The following is a 20,994-nucleotide window of genomic DNA, read 5'->3' as shown; positions in this document are numbered from 1 at the left end:
AGGTCCCGGGCATAGAACAATGAAAAGAAAGCTATAAGCCTTACTCTCAGAGGATGAGAAAGATCACTGCGAAAAGTACAGGACCAGAGGAAGCGGCACCTGGGCCAGTCTTAGTTGATCAGGTTGGTAACAGAAAGGAAGAAATTTAGGTGGGAAGAAACAAGGTGGACTAAGGATAAAGGGTACAAGTATGTAAGATGCTTCTGCCTGACAATTAACAGCTAGCCTGGCTGAGCCCAAAAGCCTGCACTGAGTAGGAAAGGAAAATAAAATCAGAGTTAAATTGAGGCATGTTTTGATGATGATGATGAATACGATGCTATATAAAAAATTACAACATGAATCTGAATTACATTTTGGGATAGCACAAAAATACAGTTCACATATCATGATGCCTAACAAACGCTCTACCATTAGTGAAGCAGGTAGCATTTGTTACTGAATCCCTTCCTCAGGTAAGGTCTGCATCTACGTAGGAGCCCTCAAATAGTTCAAAGTACAAACAAGAACCTCAGAGACCTAATGTTCACAAAGACACCTAGGTTATTAGAGAGAGAAAATATTCCTCAATTTTAGAATTCATAGAGCTTAAAAAATGGAAGGGACTTCAGAAATCAAGTTTAACCCCTTTATTTTATCCAAGAATGTAAGAAGTGTCTGATCATTTCCTTCCTCGATTACTAACAGAATAATGCTGCAAATGTTCACACAAATATATGTATATACACATAGATAATACTTTGTAAACCATAAAATGTTATATTTATAAGAGGTATTTCTTAGCATTTCAAACATGTAGAAGAGCTGATATGTACAGCTACTCACTTTACCAATGAAAACTGAAAAAAAAATAGGTCAGAAGGATAGTCCATATAGAATTCATATAAATAGATGGAGGCAACATATGTTTTTCATCAGAATATCTGATTCAGTGTCTCTAAGTGACTTATCTAAATTGTTGTAAAATACAAAAATTCTGATAGAGTAACCTTGGGTTTAGAAGATTATATTCTGACGATACAGAGTTTATGGTTTTAGGAAAGGACTTAACCTCAAATTTTAGCATGCATCAGAATCACCCGGAGGTTTTGTGAACACAGACTTCTGGCCCTATCCCCAGAGTTTCGATTCAATAGGTCTGTATTAGGGTGCAAGAATCTGCATTTGTAACAAGTTGACAGGTGTTGGCAGATGCAGCAGAGGTCCTGGGACTATACTTTGAGAACCACTGCTTGAAGAAGAATATGATTGCCTCGCTCTTAAGATTCAACTAGAAATAATGTTTGTCTGTGCCATAATTAGTCATCCTTCCCAAATCCACAACCAATTCTGATCTTTCTTAGTAGTAAGATATGCTTTCTAATTTGTTTAATTGCACTCAGTTTTAGATTGCTTTTGCATCTTCTCAGCCTTGCTCATGAGCCTACTTCATACAGATCACAAGTCCCACTTGTCCCCTCTCCTTTTTTTCCTTTAGCATATACGTTAGTTAGAACTTCCCACAAACCAAGAGATGTCAATATCATGATCACTGCCCAGAGCTGAATTTCCAGGATTTATCTAACATAAACCTCCTTCTCCCTTGCCCAGGAGCAAGCATTCTGCTTGGGGCTTTCTGCTTTAACAGCAGCCCTTTTGTCAAATGTGTACAGTGTCCTAGAGAATACTGAAGTGGGAAGGAAGGCATGTTGGTACTCGGAGCACATTTGGACATCCAGAATTTGATTCTGCAGTCTTCCCTTTACACAGAGCAATGTGCAAAATGTCAGGGTTCCAATATTCATTTCTATCCTGATTATAATCCTTTCTTTCTAAAAACTGAAGCATATGCATATGCATATGCATGAAGTACATGAAAATTTGGAACAGAAGCTCTGCGACCTTGGACTGGCCTGTGTAGCTATTTATTCTGCTTAACTCATTATTGAATTTTAAGGTCAAACTAATGTTTTCTCAGTGCCATAAGACCAGAAGTGGGCTACTGATAGTAAAACCCTGGAAGATGAAGGTACAAGCTTGTAACTATCATCAAAAGGACAAGAGGTGAGCCTACTTTAAATTCAAGTCTCAGGGAGCTGAGACATTTCTGCTATTTACTATCTTTCCAGATCACTATCAAAGTTACTCAATTAATTTGAGTAATTGCAGAAATGCAGCATTTTGGGGGAACATGTTCATTTGCCGCATTAATGTACAATCTCTTGGAAGACTAGGCCTTGGTATAAGATGCCACAGTAAGAAGAGCATATCCTTCAGTGGAGTCCACAGCCTCAAACAAATGAAACACCAAGATGTGGGTGACCAAGCAGAGAATCAACCAGAATTTAAGTTTCAGTGTAATCTTCCTACTCTTTGTACTGATTCTACTCTTTTAATTCCAAGTTAGAAAGTTAATATATTTAAATTTCCTTTTCTCTCTCCAGTTGCCAGATGGAGAATTATCTTTCTTTGCACTGGTCATATCTATATTGTAATGTTCAATTATGGATTATTTCTTCACCATATTATTGGTTCAGTTGCTTCTTTCCATGTACCACCGACCATATTAAAGTATCATCACATTAATCTAATTGAGAATTTAAAGGTCCGTAAACCTGCCTGATTAATGTATTTCAAAGCATCTTCTCTCACTTTTTCTCATCCCTGATCTGCAGGATACAGCTATAAATTTGCTTCTGTAAATCTTTAATCTCTTTTTGTATCCTTTTAAGAACATGAGTTCTAAGAAATTTAGTAATTCATTATTTCTAAAATCTTTATCTACATAATCAGAAAAGAGTAAGTACCCATCGACGTACAGTGGGTCCATAATGTAAAAAGGTTAGAAGCTCACTACATAGGATCCCTGCCTATGTAAAGTTAATAAATTCCAAAATGGACATATGGCACACATACATATGAGTACCATACATATGCAGCTATGTGAATGGTTCTGGGCAATGGAAATGGCAGATTTTAATACATTTATGGTTACTGTCAAATTTGTTCTCTCCTATTTCACAGACACATAAAGGAAGAATCTGAAATTTCCTTTGAATGATAAAAAGGAAGCACATTAAGCATAATATATATTACATATACATATTATTTTTCATTTTACAAAGTTCTAGAAGGGCAAGAATGTTCCATGGGATGGGTATGGCCTAAGGAGAATACTGTAGAAGGGATGATTGTGTGCTAGCTTTGCTACAGCAGTAGTAAAGACATCTGACAGGAAATCAAAGCAGGAAAATAAAGCAAAATTACATTCATAAGCTACTGTATCAGTATACTTAATATTCTCATTATCAAAAAGACTGAAGAGAAGCTCGTGGTCAAGGAGTTTTGTATTCAAAATTGTCTTCTTTGGAATTTAAACCTTCTCAGAAATTGTTTTCATCCTGAATAAATTTTAATTATGTCAAATATGGATAGTTTAAGGCTCTGAATTTCTATATTATTGTGTTCATTTTATTTACATTTAATTTACATAAAATTCTGTCATATTTTTCTTGAATACTATCTAAAGCCCTGAACATAGAGGTTATCCAAATATCCTAGTTAATGCACTATTTAAAAAAAAATCCTTCATACTTAAATAAGAATGCATCAAACTTAGAAAAACAGCTAAAGCACTATTTGTTAAAAATTCTCATTCTTAAATAAGAATATATCAAACTTAGAAAAAAAATTTTATAATATGACATTTTGAATATTATATTAGTATTACTAGAAGCATGACTCTAAGTATGCCTCCTACAATATTTGGGAAAACTGAAATAGGCATATAGAATTAAGATACATCATCATGATCAATCTCTGAAGGTGGAACACACTATCAGTAACGGAACACTGTGAAAAAGTGAAGAAATGCCAGACAGTCACGTAATATGTAGCCGTATTTGTAGAAACACCTGAGCAGAAGCCTCATTAGATTTTGTGGCCTAATCTGGACTCACCTAATGACTAAATAAAATCTAAGACCATTAAAATGTTTGCAAAAGAATTCCCCAAAGGAAAGAGGAATATATCCATGGTTTGAAAGAACACACTACAGATAGAAAACTGAATACATTGCTGACTGCCTTGTCGGAGAAGAAAAAGTGGAAAGACTAATGCACAATTCTCACCAAATATTTTCTTTCATCTTCATTTCTAGTTACATGGAAATTTTGTTTTTATGTTTTACAATCTATGAGCTCAGTCATTTTGCTAAATGATGTATTGGTCATTTTTTTAAAATTTATACTCTTTGTAGTTTTTATACACTTTAAAAATATTATGATTACTAGCCTTCAAAATAGACCTAGACTTACACATGAACTTTAAATAAACCATAAAACTTAAAACAAGTTGTTTTAACATATGAAACAGAAGAGGATAAATCAGTAGTCTGTGAAAGTTAATTAAATCCCCAAAGTTTCTCGGACAACATTCAACTCAGCCTTAAATCACTATGAAAGCAAATCAGATCAACATGTTTTCCTCTTAAGCATTTCATCTATTTCAAGAATAAGTAATTACATCTTTTAATTAGAATTGTAATCTTTTGATTAAAACTTTGTTTCCTAGGAAAATACCAACAGTAATAACATCTCTTTTTTTCTTCTCACATATTCGACCAAAAGCAATCATTGTATGGACATAATTTGGAAATAGTTAAGGATCAGTGACTTTCTGTTATCCTCAGGGGAGGAATCAGAAAAATAAACCTTGCAATTAGAAGGATAATGAAGTACAAGATATTTGTTTATTTCACCAGGGTTTGGTTTCCTCACATAAGATATGTGCTCTCTATCCAAATTCTAGCATTATGATTTTAAACATTAGTCTTTCAAAGTAGTCCACCTGTGGTTGTTAATAATTGCTAACTACCTAAAGATAAACACAATAATTCAGTTTTGCAAAGAGCTATTACTGTGCAAGTGCTTCCTTTTCTTTCTTTATAAGATATTGATATTGCTCTGACTTACTTCTTTTTCAGCATCTTCTAGTTTCTTTTTCTTACTCTCAGGCATCAAATCATCCAACCAGCTGAGTTCCCGCTTGGTAAACAAAAAATCCATCAACTTTCTTACAAATACCAGAGCTAACACCTGAAGTAAATAATAAAATAGTTTAAAACAGGGGAAAAATAGGAATGGGAGATACAGATTTGTTTGGCTTTGGGTAGAAACAAGTCAGTTTCAATTAAAGCTGAGATTACAGTGAAATTTGAAGATACGTGTGTATAAAAGATATTGTCTGTACTTTTGCTCCCTTTACTTACCACATCCCCAGAATAATGGCTATGATTTTACTCATTACAGGAATCTTTTAAAGAAGCTAGTAAAAAAAAAAAAGAACTGTATATTTGACCATTTTCTTAAATACCCAAAGTTAATAGTTTACATTATTTTAAATGAACATTAAACCATTATTATCTATGCTGATAATATTTTTAATTTTTATAGCCATTCAAATTTACTTTATTTTTAAATACTTGAAACTTGTCTGAAATATTTAATAAAATTTAATTTTAAAAATCCCCCTTTTTAGATATGCTAGTATATCTTTAAATTTTTAAAGTTTACATTTTCCCACTCAACCTCGGTTAATTCAAACTGCTACCAATATTCAGAATGATAGAGATAAAACTAATATGAATCACTGGAATTCACATATAATCTGAAACCCAATGTTAGTCATTAGTTTTAGTAGCTAAAACTTATACCAGGTTTCCAATAATTGTTCAGAATGATTCCATTGTTCTAATTCATTCATAGATTTCTGATGAAAGCAGAAAATCAGAGGAAGAGAAAAAGAATTGACTTAGAAGTTTCATACCATCATGGGAAAGACAATAGCAGCTCTTGAAACTTTAATTATCCACAAAAGGCCAAGACAACTCATCTGAATAACCGTGAAGAGATGGACTTTTCGAAGTGGTACATGCCTTAGATATATAAAATCTGGTTGATGTTTTGCAGGCATCCAGAAGAGCTTTATTCTATCAAAGAACTAGAAGATAAACAAACTAAATTGCTTTTTACAGACAACAATAAAAGTAAGGCAAGTAGACATTTAATATGGTCCAATATGTGGTACATCTGGATCACAAGTTGACATCTGGGCATCAGGGCAATGGGAATGTTATGCATACACTCTGAAATACTAAGATTTCAGTTTCATAATATTCCACATTTTCTTAACTATGGACACGTTATAATTTAGAAGACTTTAAAAACATTAAAGCTAAATGTTGCTCCCTTGAAAAGTATATCCTTGAGAGATAAAACATAGTCATAATCCTCTTCTTCATTGTCACTTCACAATTTCTTGCATTATTTGCCCCGTAAGCACTAGGGTTTCCTGGACTCTTATTGCCTATCCTCTTCCCTCCTGGAATAGACCATCCATAACTACTGCTTCATCTTTCACATACTTGCTAAAGCTCTCAGACCTCAGTCTCTAATTCACCTCTTTTTGTCTTGATCTCTAGACCCATATCCAGCTGCGGACTAGGATATTTTGACCTTATTATTTTGACTCTGTTTTTGGCCTTGCCACTTTGACCCAATAAGGTTTTACTGCTGTTTTTAAAAATACAAACATCTTGGCCATAAAGATTTAACCTAGATGAATTATGTTCCAGAGCAAATTTAGTTAACTCAGTTTAATTTCTTGATCAATTTCCTCTACTACACTGACAAACCGGTTTTATATATTTTCAATTGTTTCTTACTAAAATTATTTTCATCTAGATCAATGCTATTTCTGTTTAAATTTTATTATAAAAAGTACAATTATTTTTGGACTATAGAATATTATACTGTATAGCTTTGACTTTGAGGCCATTTTTATCTACCAAAGCTAATGCTTGAATTCAAATTTATAGATTAAATTTCCACAAGAAGCTTAAATCTTCAATCACATTTTACTTATTAACAAATTGTACCTCATGTTGGTGTTATGTGGATCATTTTGTTTAATTTTTCTCAGGCCAAATTTTGCAGTTTTCAATGTTTCCAACAGGAAGTGATTATTTAGAAACCGATAGTTTCAGTCACTGTCAGTTCTATTTCATGCCATTTCTACAGCAATATCTCATGCATTTTTAAGAGTAATATTAGATTTAGTTCTTAGCTAATTTATATGAGAAAACTGTGAGCAATTCTCATCAAATATTCCAAAATTACTCTAATATGCCAGGGAACAAATGCTCACAAAGTCAAGTGCTTTACCAAAATCTCCTCATGTCCCAAACTCAGTGTAAACCCAACTTTCCTTTTGTGTTCCCTGTCTTATGTCCTGGCATGACCTTCCCTCGGTCATCTTAACCAGAATCGTACATAGGTTAATCCACCTACTGTTCATTTATTTATTCATATTCATTTATACCTTCCAAAAATATTTACTGAAAACCTTCTATGCAGAGTACTAAGTTCTGAATTCTTTCCTGTTTCATCACTCTCTGTACTGTCCACAAATATTTCATTGGATCTTTTTTATTTCTACCTCCTAAATATCTCTTAAAATCACACGCCACAAAATTCATAAAACAGTGCAAGGTGGAGGCTGGAAATAGAAAAAATAAAGTAAAATCCTCAGGGTTATAACTGAATGGTTCAATTTCTATAGAACTAATGTTTCTCAGCCACCATTCCTCCATTTCTGAAGTTATGTTATTGCATAAGTGTACTTTAGTGTGTGGGTGCTTCAATTGTTATTGCTTAAACGGCACATTTGCTTTACTTTGGATTCCTAAAGTGTTGGAATGAATATAAATGTGGTTATATATCTGAGTACAGAAACAGCATTCATTAGAACACTGTGATCCTTTTTTTCTGCCATGTTGCACAGTGAGAAGCCTAGCTAAGTTTCTTAATATTGCCAAGCAGGTAACATACAGATTCCTCCAACACACAGGGTAACAACTTAACATGCTTTTTGAACTGTTGATATTCAGCACATGTTTAATTATTACCACTCAAGTAATGATAACTATGATAAATGTATTGTGAGTTTTGCGTTTGCCTTTGATCTTGTCCTAAAATCAGTATCCCATTTCCCCATCCTGTTAGCCACAAAATTCCAAACAGGAAGTTCAACTCCCTGAGCTCAGGGTTCACTTAAATTTTCACTAACTCTGTTTCTCAGTGTGAGACCCTATTTACTATTTCATTTGTGCTATTTAGAACTCATTTTATTTTTCTCATGGGCCTTTGATAATGTTTTCCTTAATTTTCATTTGAAAGATTCACACCCCAAATAATTCCAAAATTTGACATTCTTGTTTAGTTTCAAACCTCATGGATATAAAATCACGTGAGTGGAATTAGGGGGAAAAAATCTGTTGAAGCCTATCAAAATGATTTTACTTTATTTCTTAAACTTCTGCTGCTGTATTTATGTGAGCCTGAGGCCTAATAATAAATACTTTTCACTCACAAATGAAATTAGTACTTGTGGAACTTTTGCCAAAGGCAAAAAACAAAACAAAAAAAAAAACCAGCAAAACAAATAAACAAAATCTCTTCTGCCTTACCAAGCCAGTTCTTTCAAAATATACTTTTCATACATGAAGTTACAAATGAACAAACTAAATGTAATTTGAATAAAATTAAATGCATAACACTTCTCAACCATCTCCTTCTCCCAAGTTAATTTGACCCAGTGTCGGGATGAACAGAGTCATCCTAACTACTTTGGGTGCTCGGGGATCTTACAATAACTTCATATTTTGTCTCAGTTTTGACATCTGATAGTAGCCTAAGATCTAAGTGGTTTTCCTTCTCCCAAAGGCAGAAGCTGGTTAGTTGTTTATTTAGGAAAAGAGTCCCTGTGCTGCCTGTCCCTTAGTGTTGAGAGTTCAGCTAAGCTCTTCCATGGCACTGCTGCCTTAATATCCATTTGGTCAAGCAGGCTACAGTGACCTGAAGCTACACAGGCTCCTCATACAAGCGTGTGCCCTAGATAGTAGCCTGCAGAGTCACGAGTAAATGTAAGTTCCCGTTATAACTTCCCCAACAGCCCTTGTGAGCAACAGTCTCCCCTGCCTCCCACTGCTTCTCCTTATGCACTTAGAAAAGACCCCCGACAAAGCTTACTGAAACCCTGCTCTTTTGATTTGAATAGTCTAATCTGGCTTTAGCCTGGGAACCCCAAAGCACTCCCCTCCCACAGGCCCTAATAATGGCATATACCCCAAGCCCTGTCTCCCTCTCTCTGTGCTCACTTCAACTTGATCTCCCCTTGTGGCCCCTCAAGGCCAAGTACTTTCTGTAAAGACTTGTGAGTGATAAACTTCTTTCAGTTTCTCTTGTGGTCTGTTGTTGAACTGCAGCTCACTGGCCAGCATCCCATGCTCTACTTAACAAGTGTTAATTTGACAAATTCATAACACTAAGGTGATTTTTCCTTTATGTCTCTGAACAGCAATGAGTCTAGGTATGTCATAGAAAAAGGGGCAATTTACATTTTCCTTTAGCCAACAAAAATAAACTATACTTTATGATAAATAATCCTCAAAAGTAGTCTCTTCTTGAAGAAAATTTAAGTGTTTTGGAACAATAATGTTAAGTTATATACAAGATTGTTCAGAGGCAAATTTAAGAAGAAATCTGTATTAGTTCCTAGCACTATGGTAAATAATTACAGCTTGGTTGCTTAGACAATAGAAATGTATTCTCTCACTGTTGTGGAGGCCAGAATTCCAATACCAAGGTGTTGGTGGGACCAGGCTCCGTCTGAAGGCCACAGGGAAGAAAATTCCCTTGCCTCTTCCAGCTTCTAGTGGATCTTGGCTGTGGCAGCAAAATTCCAATCTCTGCCTCCAGCTTTATGTGGTCTTCTTTCCTGTGTCACTCTGTGTCCTTTCCTCTATGTTATGAGGACATCAGTCATTGCATTTAGGGTTCACCCTAGGTCCAGGATGAGCTCATTTTGAGATCCATAACCAAGTACATCTGCAAAGACTATTTCCAAAGAAGGTCACATTCTGAGATTCCAGGTGGATGTCACTTTGGGGAGGGCACTTTTCAACCCACTACAGTATCACAAGCAGGAATTACCTGCCAACAGCCTCTGTAAAGATTTAGAATGTACTTGTGCTGGTTTTGAATTGTGTCTACAAATTCTTTGATATTATTCTCTTCAAGAGATGGAGTATAATTACCCTTCCCTTGTGTGCAAGCTGGACATAATGACTCGCTTCTAACAAACAGAAAAGAAGTGGAAGTGACCATGAGCGGCTTTGGGAATCAAGTCAAAGGCACATTGACTTTGCCTTCATTCTCTCCCGCACTGCTCACTCTGATGGAAGTGAGCTAATGGAAGTTAGCTTCCATGCTGTAAGGACACTTAAGAGTCTAATGGAGGGGCCTCCTACCAACATCCAGAGAGGAACTGATGTCTCGTACCCACAGCTATGTGATTAGTCATCTTGGACAGAGGTCTAGTCCTTTTCAAGTCTTCAGATGACTGCAGCCCTTGTCCACATCTTGACAGCACATGAGACATCTAGAGCCAGAAGCACTGGCTAACATAGTCCCAAATTCATGACCCACAGAAACTGTGAGATAATCAATGTTTGTTGTTTTAAGCCATTAAGTTTTATAGCATTTGTTATGTAGCAATAGGAAATTAATACAACAATATTTATTTAAAAATTACTTAAATAATTAACAAGTTTTCCTTATTAATTTACAAAATAATTTTGTAAACACAATAGTAATGTCAATAGAAAAACAAACATAGAAGGAAGAAAACTCACCCAGGATCTCATTACCTTAAGAAATTGTTTTTATTTCTCCATCTTCCTTTTTAATCCACCCATAACTCACAGTTTTATAAACCTATGGTAGCTACAAATTGTTTTCCTACTTTTTCACTTTGTGTTATGCCTTAAGTATTTTTAACATGTTACTTTTATGGTCATGATAATTACCAATTTTAAATGAACGTACCATAGATTGCCTAAGTATTTTACTGCTGTTGAATTATTGGATTGTTTCCAATATTCTGATAGTATGTGTTACCCGGAAAATCTTTTGCATAAAATTTTCTTCCATTTTTCTCACAGATAGATGTATACAATGTACTGCTATCTTTTTCCAAAAAGGACTGTAAAGTCTAAACCTTTTACAGTTTTAATATACTTATGGTAAACAAAAGTACCCTAAGATTATGAACCAGTTTGAAGAAACTTAACTGTGGTCTGAAAGTTGCTTCTCAGATAATATAATCTTCTTAGCTATCACATAACTCAGCATCAACAGACCTTAAAATAAGTCATCACAGATATGCCTGTATTTTGTAAGTAATTTACCTGAATTCCTTTCAGAGATGAAGCACCCATATAAAGAAACACTCCATACAGCACTGGCATAGGGATAAACTGTAATAGAAAATTGGGAAAAAGGCACAAGTTATTTTCAGATGGAATGTGGTCATGTTATTTTGCACTTCCAAAGAAAAACCCAGAAAAATAAGTAAATATTTTAGAAGTAGTATCGGGCAGAGCCAGAAGACATGCTCAGCACTTTTCAGCTGCATAACTTTAAACAAGTTACCTAAGCCCTCTGTGCCTTAGTTGAGCAATATCTAAATGGGATGATAATAATAGAGTTGTTATAAGTATTTAAATAGGCCAAAATCAATAAAAAGATACATATGATACACAGTAAGCAAAAAAAATATTAACTATTATTATTATGCTACTTTTGGGAAATTTGAATGTTGTTTCACAATGGTAAGCTATTTAGATTAAAGGTGCAGAATGGTGTTAAAATTAACACGTTGTTCCCATATTACACATTTGTAAACATGTGGATTGTTCAGTTTTTCTCTTTTTATTGGAATAACTAAGCATCATTTTCTATCATTGTATATAACATGGAAATTAATTCTTGCAAATGTACTTGTGTAAATGATTAAATAATTAGAATTTTCAAATTACAGACAATGAAAATGAATAACTTAAAATACAACTGACACACCTTGAAATATCTGTCAAAGTTATATGACAAAATAATTACTCTTTATTGCTCTTCAAAATGGATTCAATTATTTTAAATGTGAAAAAGAAAAATATAGACAATGATGATGTTCATGTAGTAGTTTTATGGAACATTTACAATGCAAAACTTTGTATGTGGCCGTGACCATGACATTGTTTATGTACCTTATACTAAGTAATGTTAACTGCAAATTTATCTGTCTGCTGAGAAGAAAATAGAAACTTTATTTTTTGTAGGCCTACAGTAAATTCAGCTCACAAGTCAGTCAGAAATAATGAGTGACTATTTCCCACAACTTGCTTACCAAAATTATAATAATTTACACATCAAATTTTACTTTGCCAGATAAAATTTTTTATGCATTTAATGATTCTAAAATATGATTTCCCTTGTTAGGAAGCTATATAAACATGTAAAAGAAATCATCACTTTCATCACATGCCATACAATATTTGCAAATTAATGGCTTAGATTCAAATGAAATTTCTTAAACAATAATAAAATATACTCTGCCTTCTCTCAAATTCATAAAGGCAGATTTCATTACCTTCAGAATACTGGTCATAAAGACTGATGAACCCATAAGAATAAAAATCATAAGCCCAGTAACCCTTTGCTCCCGAATGCCGAGAAATTTGGGTTGTTCTCCTGGAGCTGAACATTCTGATTCCAGTTTTAGGCTGTTGACATGGGTGATGGAGAGGACAGTGGCAGCCACAAACCATGGCAGGCCCATGATGGAGCACACACCAAGCATGACAGCCACCATTAGCAGATCCAGATGGTACCCACAACCTTTCTGTTGAAAGAAAGAAAAGAGGATTCTCATACTACCTAGATTTAGCATAGAGACCAATGACACCACCACTATGGAACAGTAGAGAACAGAAGAGAGATGCTGTCTTGAATCTTATACAACTAACTGTAAAATGCAAAGTAAATTAAAGATTAAAGGATAACAGTCTCAAAATATATAATCCACTTAAAGAAATGTTGCAGATGTTCTTATTGTAATTATGACTATAGTGACTTCTACATACTTTAATAGGCTTAATGTATTTCTGGGTTAATGTCACATTAGTTTCCATTCTATTTCTATTGAATAGGTAAAGTCATTATCAAATACAGTCACTTCACTTAGGTTCCTTAAATGGGCAGGTTAATTTGCAATTCATATATCTATTCACTCACCATTAATTCATACAGAAAGTTATTGAGCACCAATCATATACCAGGCATCAGGCTGAGAAAACAAAGGACTGTGCCAACAACAGAGCTGAGAATAGCCTGGTTGTGAACAGAAACCACTTCCTGACAACACAAGAAGCCCTTCTTATCAGATCTCCTGAAGATGGACTATCTAAATGCTCAGTTTCCAATTGCCCTCCTTTGTCTCAATGGTTGACTTTTATTGGGAAAAATAATATCATAGAATCTAAGCTTCCTTATGTATACTCGTTTTTTCCTAATACAGTTGTACTATCTTGTTTCCATCTATTTCAATTTCAGCACCAGAAAAATTTGGCCTCTCCTTAAAATGAAAGTTTTTGTGTTTTCTACCTCCTCTATGACCCTACTCCACTGTCACTGACCTCTAGGTGTTGGAAACTTAGTGCTTTCTTAAACAAGGTAGGAAATGTAAATGAGAGAAAATGGGTGCAAGGGGCATGTGGAGATATGGGGAACTGGAGGCTGCTCTCTCGGGGAGGGTGATTAGGTAAGGATTCTCTGAGGAGACAGATCAATCGAAGATGGAGAAGAGCAGCGTTACCCTCTCTCTCCATCTCCTGTAGGAAACTGACTGTAAAGCCTCAGAGGTAGCCAACAGCTTGGGCTACTTTATCTTCCAACTCTTAATGACCACTTCATGAGAGAGATCGTAATAAATGGTCAAGGGTTCAAGTCTGGAGACAGATGACCTGGGATCAAATGCTGGCTCAACCAATTACCTTGGGCAGATCATTAACTCTCCTGTGCCTCTGTTCCTTATCTGAAAATAACGGTGGTGATAACAGGAGATATCTCATTGGGTTGTTGTAAGAACTAATAATTCACAAATGATTTTGCAAATCATTTAGAATAACGTCTGGTATACAGTAAGCACCCAGTAAATGTTAGGGACTACTATATTCTACCAGTTGAACAATAAATTTTTCTTTTGTATCCATTTGTTTCAAAGTGCCTGGATAAAAGTATGGAAACATTTCTTGAGGACAGGTAACATGTAATTTCTCACTACATCCCACAGTTTTTAGCACAATCACTGACACACAATAAGCAATCAATATGCTGCAGATTAACTATTTTAAAAGGAAACATGCTTATTTGAAACTTCTTTAGACTAAAACAAGTATAATTTTTAAATAAAGATAGCTGTTAAATTTATTATTATGAACTTGAGCAGAAATGGCCAATTACTTTAGAGGAATACTTTTGGCTTTTTTAATAGGTGGTTTTACTAAATTGCAAGCAGTTTGTAGCTAACATGAAAGCGAACAGAGCCTGGAGTGTGAAACATACTGTTTGCTGCATATTTGTCAAGGTAGTGTTTTCTTTCTGCCATTTTATTTTGTTCTTTTATTAAGAAAAACACCCTTAAAATCAGTTGTACTTCCTTTCCTTTCTGCTTACCCTTCCGAATAATAAAAGTGCAGGAGATGACAGTGAGGAGAAAATGAGAGAGACCCACATAAGGACCTTTTCCTCCTGCATTTTCACCAGTTCAGGGGCACCCTTCCGTGGGTCAGCTTAGCTGTGGTCATGTTCCAGTTCAACAAAATGCCTAAACTCAACTTCTCTTGTGAATATGACTCTAGAAACTTCTTCTGGCAAGTAACTCGGAAACATTTTTGTTATTGAGGGCTAGAGAGCGGGAGGAGACACACCCTGGTGTCGGCATAACCAACAGGCATGAGAAGAAGTTTCACCAGGTCCATACCATAGTCCCCTGGCCCTTCTGCAGAACACTTTGGAAGACATAGCTGCATAGGATACAACTCAAATTTTGGTCCCATTAAAGGACAGCGTCTTAACCAGTTAGAGGACTGTTTTGTTCTCAAGACCCTGAAGTGAGACCAATACAGAACAGTGAAGGACCTGACTTCTCAAGCTCCTGCCGCTGAGGGAGTACAAGGCGCATGGTACACCCCGGGCTGTTTTGCAAAGTTGTGGTGCTGCTGGGAGAGAATGGAAGAGGTAGCCAAGAGACAGACATTAAAGGGCAGGGGACATGGAGCGTTCAGAGTCTGGCTGGTGTTAGCACACCCTAGACTTTCCCACGGTCCATGCTCACTATAGCTTAACAATCTGAGGAAGGCCTCCTTCATGACAGCAATTTCCTATAACCCTGTTTTAGTGTTTTAAAAATATGATACAAATGTAAACAGTGGGATTCTAGATTGCAGGAGGCAGACAAAATAATGCTTTCAGAGAGAATCGTTTCCTTTTTAAATTTAGAAAGCTAGCTTTGTAAAGTCCAAGTATATAATAAAAACAAAAATACAAGTTTCCCCAGATTATGTTGTACAACAATGGGAGCGTCTTAATTTAATGTGAACCAAAGGAAATCAAGCAGTTCTGGCACCTTCACTAATTAATCATCATCCTTCTTCTTGTCTTTCATTTTAAAATGTCTTTAAAAACTTGGTCTTTGTAACCAAATTATTAGCTGATAGGCATGCCAGCCAAAGGGAAGTATCCCTTTGTCAGAGAGGGAACTCTGCACCTTCCAACATATTTCCGTAGATTTTTTTTCTGAAATAAAGACAGAACCAGAGCTTTATTCTCACATTCATCCACGAATCACGGGAAATGGACATATGGGAGGAAAAGGGAGCATAGCAACAGGTGATGCTACAACAGACCCCACTAAAACCAACATGCAGCAAGACAAGAGGCCAGCCAAGAGGACCATCTGATACCCAGATGCCACTGCTGAAAAAATTCATTTCAAAGCTTGGCAGCAATTTCCTGCATCTGTCAAGTTAACCACATAAAAGACTATAGATTGACATGAAGAACCAGGCTGACAAAGAGGGCAAAAAAGAACATATCAAATGCCATAATCATCAAGAGAATGTGGTGCCAAATGAATGTTGCAAATGCATTCATTTACTCAAGTGATCTGGGATTGTATTGCTGTTTATTAAAAATGATGTCAAAAGAAGCCTGAACTGTCTACAGAAACATGTAGAAAAGCCCACAGTTGTATCTTAGCAGAAACTTTCTTTTCTGAAAGATAATCTTTCTCTCTTTCTACTTTTAGAGAACATACTTTTTCTAAAAAGTGGATATTTTTTGTGCTTTTTCAGTGGATTCAGCTAACCTATCCTTATTCTGTTTCTCTAAAGAATAAACAAACACATGAGAAATGCTAGAGGGAGTACAGATTTATAGCTCTATATTATATATGATAATTTGCATTCTCAACTCTTTACATTGGCAGCTTCTGAAGCCCTTGACTGATCCAAAGGATCATGAGGTGCAGTGAGCTGGAGTTTTGTGATTTTGAACTTCATTCTGAGGGAGGAGTCGACCACTTAGCCAGTGAGTTGGTCTAGCCTCTTCAGCTCAACACAGCTTTACTGTGGATACAGTAACACTCACAAAATGATAAAGACATTTTAATGGTATGAAAAAATCCTCTAAAAGAAAATCAATAACTAGTTTTGGTAATGGAAGTGAAGAAAAAGTGAAAAGATCTAAAATAGAACTTGGGGAGAGGTAAAGAATGAAATGGTGAATTCCAAGGTGGCTTGGATCTATGATGCAGACTTAGATACACGATGTGGAGTCTACCGGATGCTTGAGAACAGAAGCTAGAAATCATGGTTCATTAAACTATCTCAGGGAATGCTCCAACCAGGGCAAAAATGGGTTTTCAAAGTGAGAAGAGAAAATTGGTAAAAGCTAAAAGTGTGGTTAACTTGTGGCCTCGAGATATATTCAAGATACACGTGTCTTCCCGTTACAAATGTGGTTCAAGTCAAAGCCAGAGGCTGCAAACATTTCAGGGAAGCAACAGGCGGGGAGAGTGACTACTGAACAAACCGTTATTCTGAGTAAATAACATTCTGAGAAAGTCATTTTTTGCTGTTGTTAACAGGAAAATCAGTAGCAGCAGACCACACTATACTGAAGCTTAAAGAAGACAAGGGTTATAGGCCAAAAAAAAAAAAAAAGACGTGTTCAGTGTAGATGAAATATGTCTTCACTAGAAGGAACTTGCTTTTCAAATTTCCATATCCAAGGAGGAGGATGGGGTGTTCAGACTTGTGGCCAGGAAAAGACTGACTCTCCTGCTTGTGGCAATATAGCAAAGTTTATGATTAAGTCAGATTTGCTCTATGTTTACTAAATCTAGGCTATTAAAAGGTAAAATAGGAAACTTTTGATGACATAGTCATTGATTTGTACAATAAAATAATGTACAAATAATGTAATACAGTTTAATAATATAGCCTTGTTTATTTCAGGGATAAAATACTAAATGCTTTATTTCTACATTCAATTCTATAAATGAAAGTACTTGAAAAGACCACTTAAATAATGTTTTATTATATTTTAACTATTGTACATGATATGTAAAGGGAACAATATAGTAATGTATTTGTTGATTTGGAGCTTTGGAAAGGCTGTGAATGTCAAGGGCTTACCATGGGCTCATAAAGAACCAGGAGCAAGGGCTATGCGATTTACAAGGTTGAGAAACCTGGAAAGAGCAAGGATACAGGACAGCCAAAAAAGGTAATAGCACCTTCAGCAATTATTTCCTTACTTCCACATTTTGTTTATTTATTTATTATTTTTTAATTTATTTTTTATTTCTTATACAGCCTTTAAAGGTCACTTTTCATTTATGGTTATTACAAAATATTGGCTATATTCTCCATGTTGTACAATACTCCTTGAGCCTATCTTACATCCAACAGCTTGTTTTAATGTGATTCCATTAATATTTAGGAAAAATACTGCCTGTAGCCTTTACAAAGAATAGTTTCTCAATGAAATCAGTGGGATTTTGTCTTGATTATTAAAAATAAAACAAAAACCAAAACTTCCTTTGAAAGAAAAGCAATGATTATATAACTTTCTTTCCAAAACGGGAGACTTTTACTTCATTTTAAAACATGTGTCATATAATACAATGGAATATAGATACTGCCATTAAAAATGATAATGCAGGTTTATATTATTGACATGGGATGATTACCATGATAATGCTCTCATATAAAAAAAAACAAGCAACATATATAGTATGGAAATACATATTTGGGTATACAATAAAAAAAGAAGTGAGAAAAATAGAGATATTTTCAGTTTTAAAAAATAAACTGGTGTCTAGGAAAAATGTTTTCCTCCTTCTTAGAGAGTAGCCGACTAACATTATTCGACATAAAATTCTTAACACTGGTTTTATAGATCTATTTAATCATGTATTTTTAATAAATAAGTTGTAGTGGTATTTGCTTTTGCAGAAGGCTGATATTTTAAAAGCAAATAATATTTTTAAATGGTTGATATTAAATAAGAAGGCTCTTAATCTTAGAAATCTGAATTCCTTGTTTTGAGAGTTGTAAATGATTCAAAGTTTCCAATATTGAATGGTGTAGTTCAGCGGTATTTTGCAGCCAGCTCATACAGGCTTATAAGAGCCAATTGTTTAATTTTCAAATTTTTTCCTGCCAATTGATGTCACATTGGTAGCTTGAAATGGGCCACGATGGGAGTATTCACACCATGAAAATCGGCAAACATTATAAATCAGGGTCTCTTTTTATACACAGAGAATTGGGTGTTAAACATATACCAGCACGCCACTGGTCCAATTCCTAAGCCTTCATGAGATTTTTTTAAGAATATATCTTTAATAATTAAAATTTTCTTTTGACAAAAACAAGAAGTGAATTGAATAAACTCCTTTTAAAAAAGGTTTTAAAAAGGTTTTGAGCACTCTTAAGTTACTTTCTACGAAGAGGATGAAGAATGCTCTTTATTACAAGATAGACACAAGTTCTTCCGAGGATAATACACAAAACTCCTTTTCAGTAACATTTATTACAAATAATTGTGTCTTCTTATACTTATTACTATTTTCCACACAATAGTTCAATCAGAGATTTTTTAATCTTTCTAACAAATATACTTAGAAATCCTATAAAATCTGATTTCTGTTGCTCTGACACTGAAACTTTTCCTCGAGTTTAATGAGTATGTGAAGATAGCTGGCAACTCTCTTATGATACCAGGACAAACAAAAATGTGCATGTTCTGTTTTTATAAAGTTTGATTCAGATTATTTTTAACCATTCAATGATTTTGTTGATTTTATGTAACATATTCCTATGAGTGACAGCACTCACATTACACATCTTAGACAAATTACATACCAGGGAACAACTTTGATTATTCACAGTTGCAAAATGGCAGGGTCAGAATATAATAAATAAGGTACATTAGTACTTATTTGCCTTGTAAAAAAAAAAGTCCTTGAAATCTGCAATAAAATTCAACAAAGATATCACTTACAAACTATAACATTTATGGCTGGGTTTTGTGGTCATAGATATTATAGAAAGAGGACTAACTAAAGAAAATGAGAAATATTTGAAGATGTAATTTGTTCCAACAATGAATGTTATCTGATAGCCATACTAAGGGTTAAATAGAGAAACAGAAAAATCCCAGAGGTAAGACAAATTGGTAGACCTATGCTTCACCAGAATAAACTGGTATTTTATTAAAATATGTTAAACATGGTAAAGAAAGCTAGGACTTTGGCAATGTTTTTAAATTTCAAGCCCTGGAGGTAAGGTTTTAGAGTTTAGAGCTGAGCCTAATGTTACAAATAAATTAATAATTAATAATTAGTTTTAAGCTCATTGTATGACAAAGTACCATGAATATAGTAAATAAAAATTATGAATCTGAAAACATTTTACTATTTCATTGTGCAAATGACTATAGGATACAGGCAAAGTATAATGAATATCAACTGATATCACTTAAATCACAATAATTTACATTAAAATGGATGTTAAAATGTACCTTTAGCTTATGCTCTTTTCTGTTGATAATGACGGCTGTAATCTGTTGGTCCATAAAAATGAGAATAGTACAAAGCAAAGCTGGAATAATAGCAGCTATCACTGTCCACCATGGATTTGGACCTAAAGGTGTAACAAACCAGCCACGATCATCTCTTGTGGGCTGTGAAAATTGAAGAATTTATGGTTACTAACAGGATTAATGAATAGTCAATCAAATTAAGACTTATAGATGCTACCAGGAAAGCCTTAATTATAAACTGATATGCCAAGTGAGTTATACTTAATAATGATAATAATATTCACAAAGCATTTCTAAGGTACCAGGCACCATTCTAAGTGCTTTAAATATTTTAACTCATTTTTTTCTTTACAATACTCTAAAGAAGTTACAGATAAGGAAACTAAGGCTTAGAGAGGTTCAGTAAATTTCCCAAAGTCCCAAAGCCAGAAAGTGGTGGAGACAGGATTTGAACTCTGATGGACTGGCTCAAAAGGGATACCTATATTAAACAGAACAATATTAATATTTACCATTTAACATTTATGATGGGTAAATTTATTTACATTTACAAATATCACATTGACAACTGTGTATAACGTTTATCTTAGATGTGTCCAAGCCACTATGTGAAAACAGCAAAAAGGCACTTGGTCATGTCATGAGCTCAAGGAAGGGCTCTAAACATGGCTGGTGCCTGAGATGAGTGGAAGTCCCCAGCTCTGTTTGATATGTGAGAAAACTGAGGCTCAGAGTGGTTAAGTAACTGGCCCAAGGTCACATTCTTAGTCAGTAACATGGTCAGAACTCTATTCCAGACCTAATTTTATGTTTTCCGAGCCCTATCCATTGTGCAATTGTACATCAAGATAATGCATTTTCCTCAGTTTCAAAATGCTTCCTTATCTTTAAGGAAGATAGATATTCCAACTGGAATAACTGACAGGAAATTTTTTTCATGCAGTATCTA

The 20,994-nt window shown here is 34.7% G+C and overlaps 1 protein-coding gene across 2 annotated transcripts in view; it reads right to left on the bottom strand.

The window, feature by feature from the left end:
* Positions 1-20,994, bottom strand: part of SLC4A10 (solute carrier family 4 member 10) — a 184,675-nt gene that overhangs the window by 14,006 nt on the left and 149,675 nt on the right. For both annotated transcript variants that reach the window (XM_072961062.1, XM_072961061.1), the window contains 5 exons: positions 20,025-20,186; positions 12,526-12,777; positions 11,288-11,356; positions 5,806-5,979; positions 4,953-5,075 (listed from right to left, as the gene is read on the bottom strand). In XM_072961062.1, coding sequence (XP_072817163.1) covers positions 4,953-5,075; positions 5,806-5,979; positions 11,288-11,356; positions 12,526-12,777; positions 20,025-20,186 — 780 coding nt within the window. The remainder of the gene's footprint in view (positions 1-4,952; positions 5,076-5,805; positions 5,980-11,287; positions 11,357-12,525; positions 12,778-20,024; positions 20,187-20,994) is intronic.

The sequence above is a fragment of the Vicugna pacos genome, chromosome 5, assembly GCF_048564905.1.
Source record: "Vicugna pacos chromosome 5, VicPac4, whole genome shotgun sequence".
Taxonomy (NCBI): Eukaryota; Metazoa; Chordata; class Mammalia; order Artiodactyla; family Camelidae; genus Vicugna; species Vicugna pacos.
The sequence above is the reverse complement of the archived record's forward strand: the minus strand, read 5'-3'. Positions and strand labels throughout refer to the sequence as shown.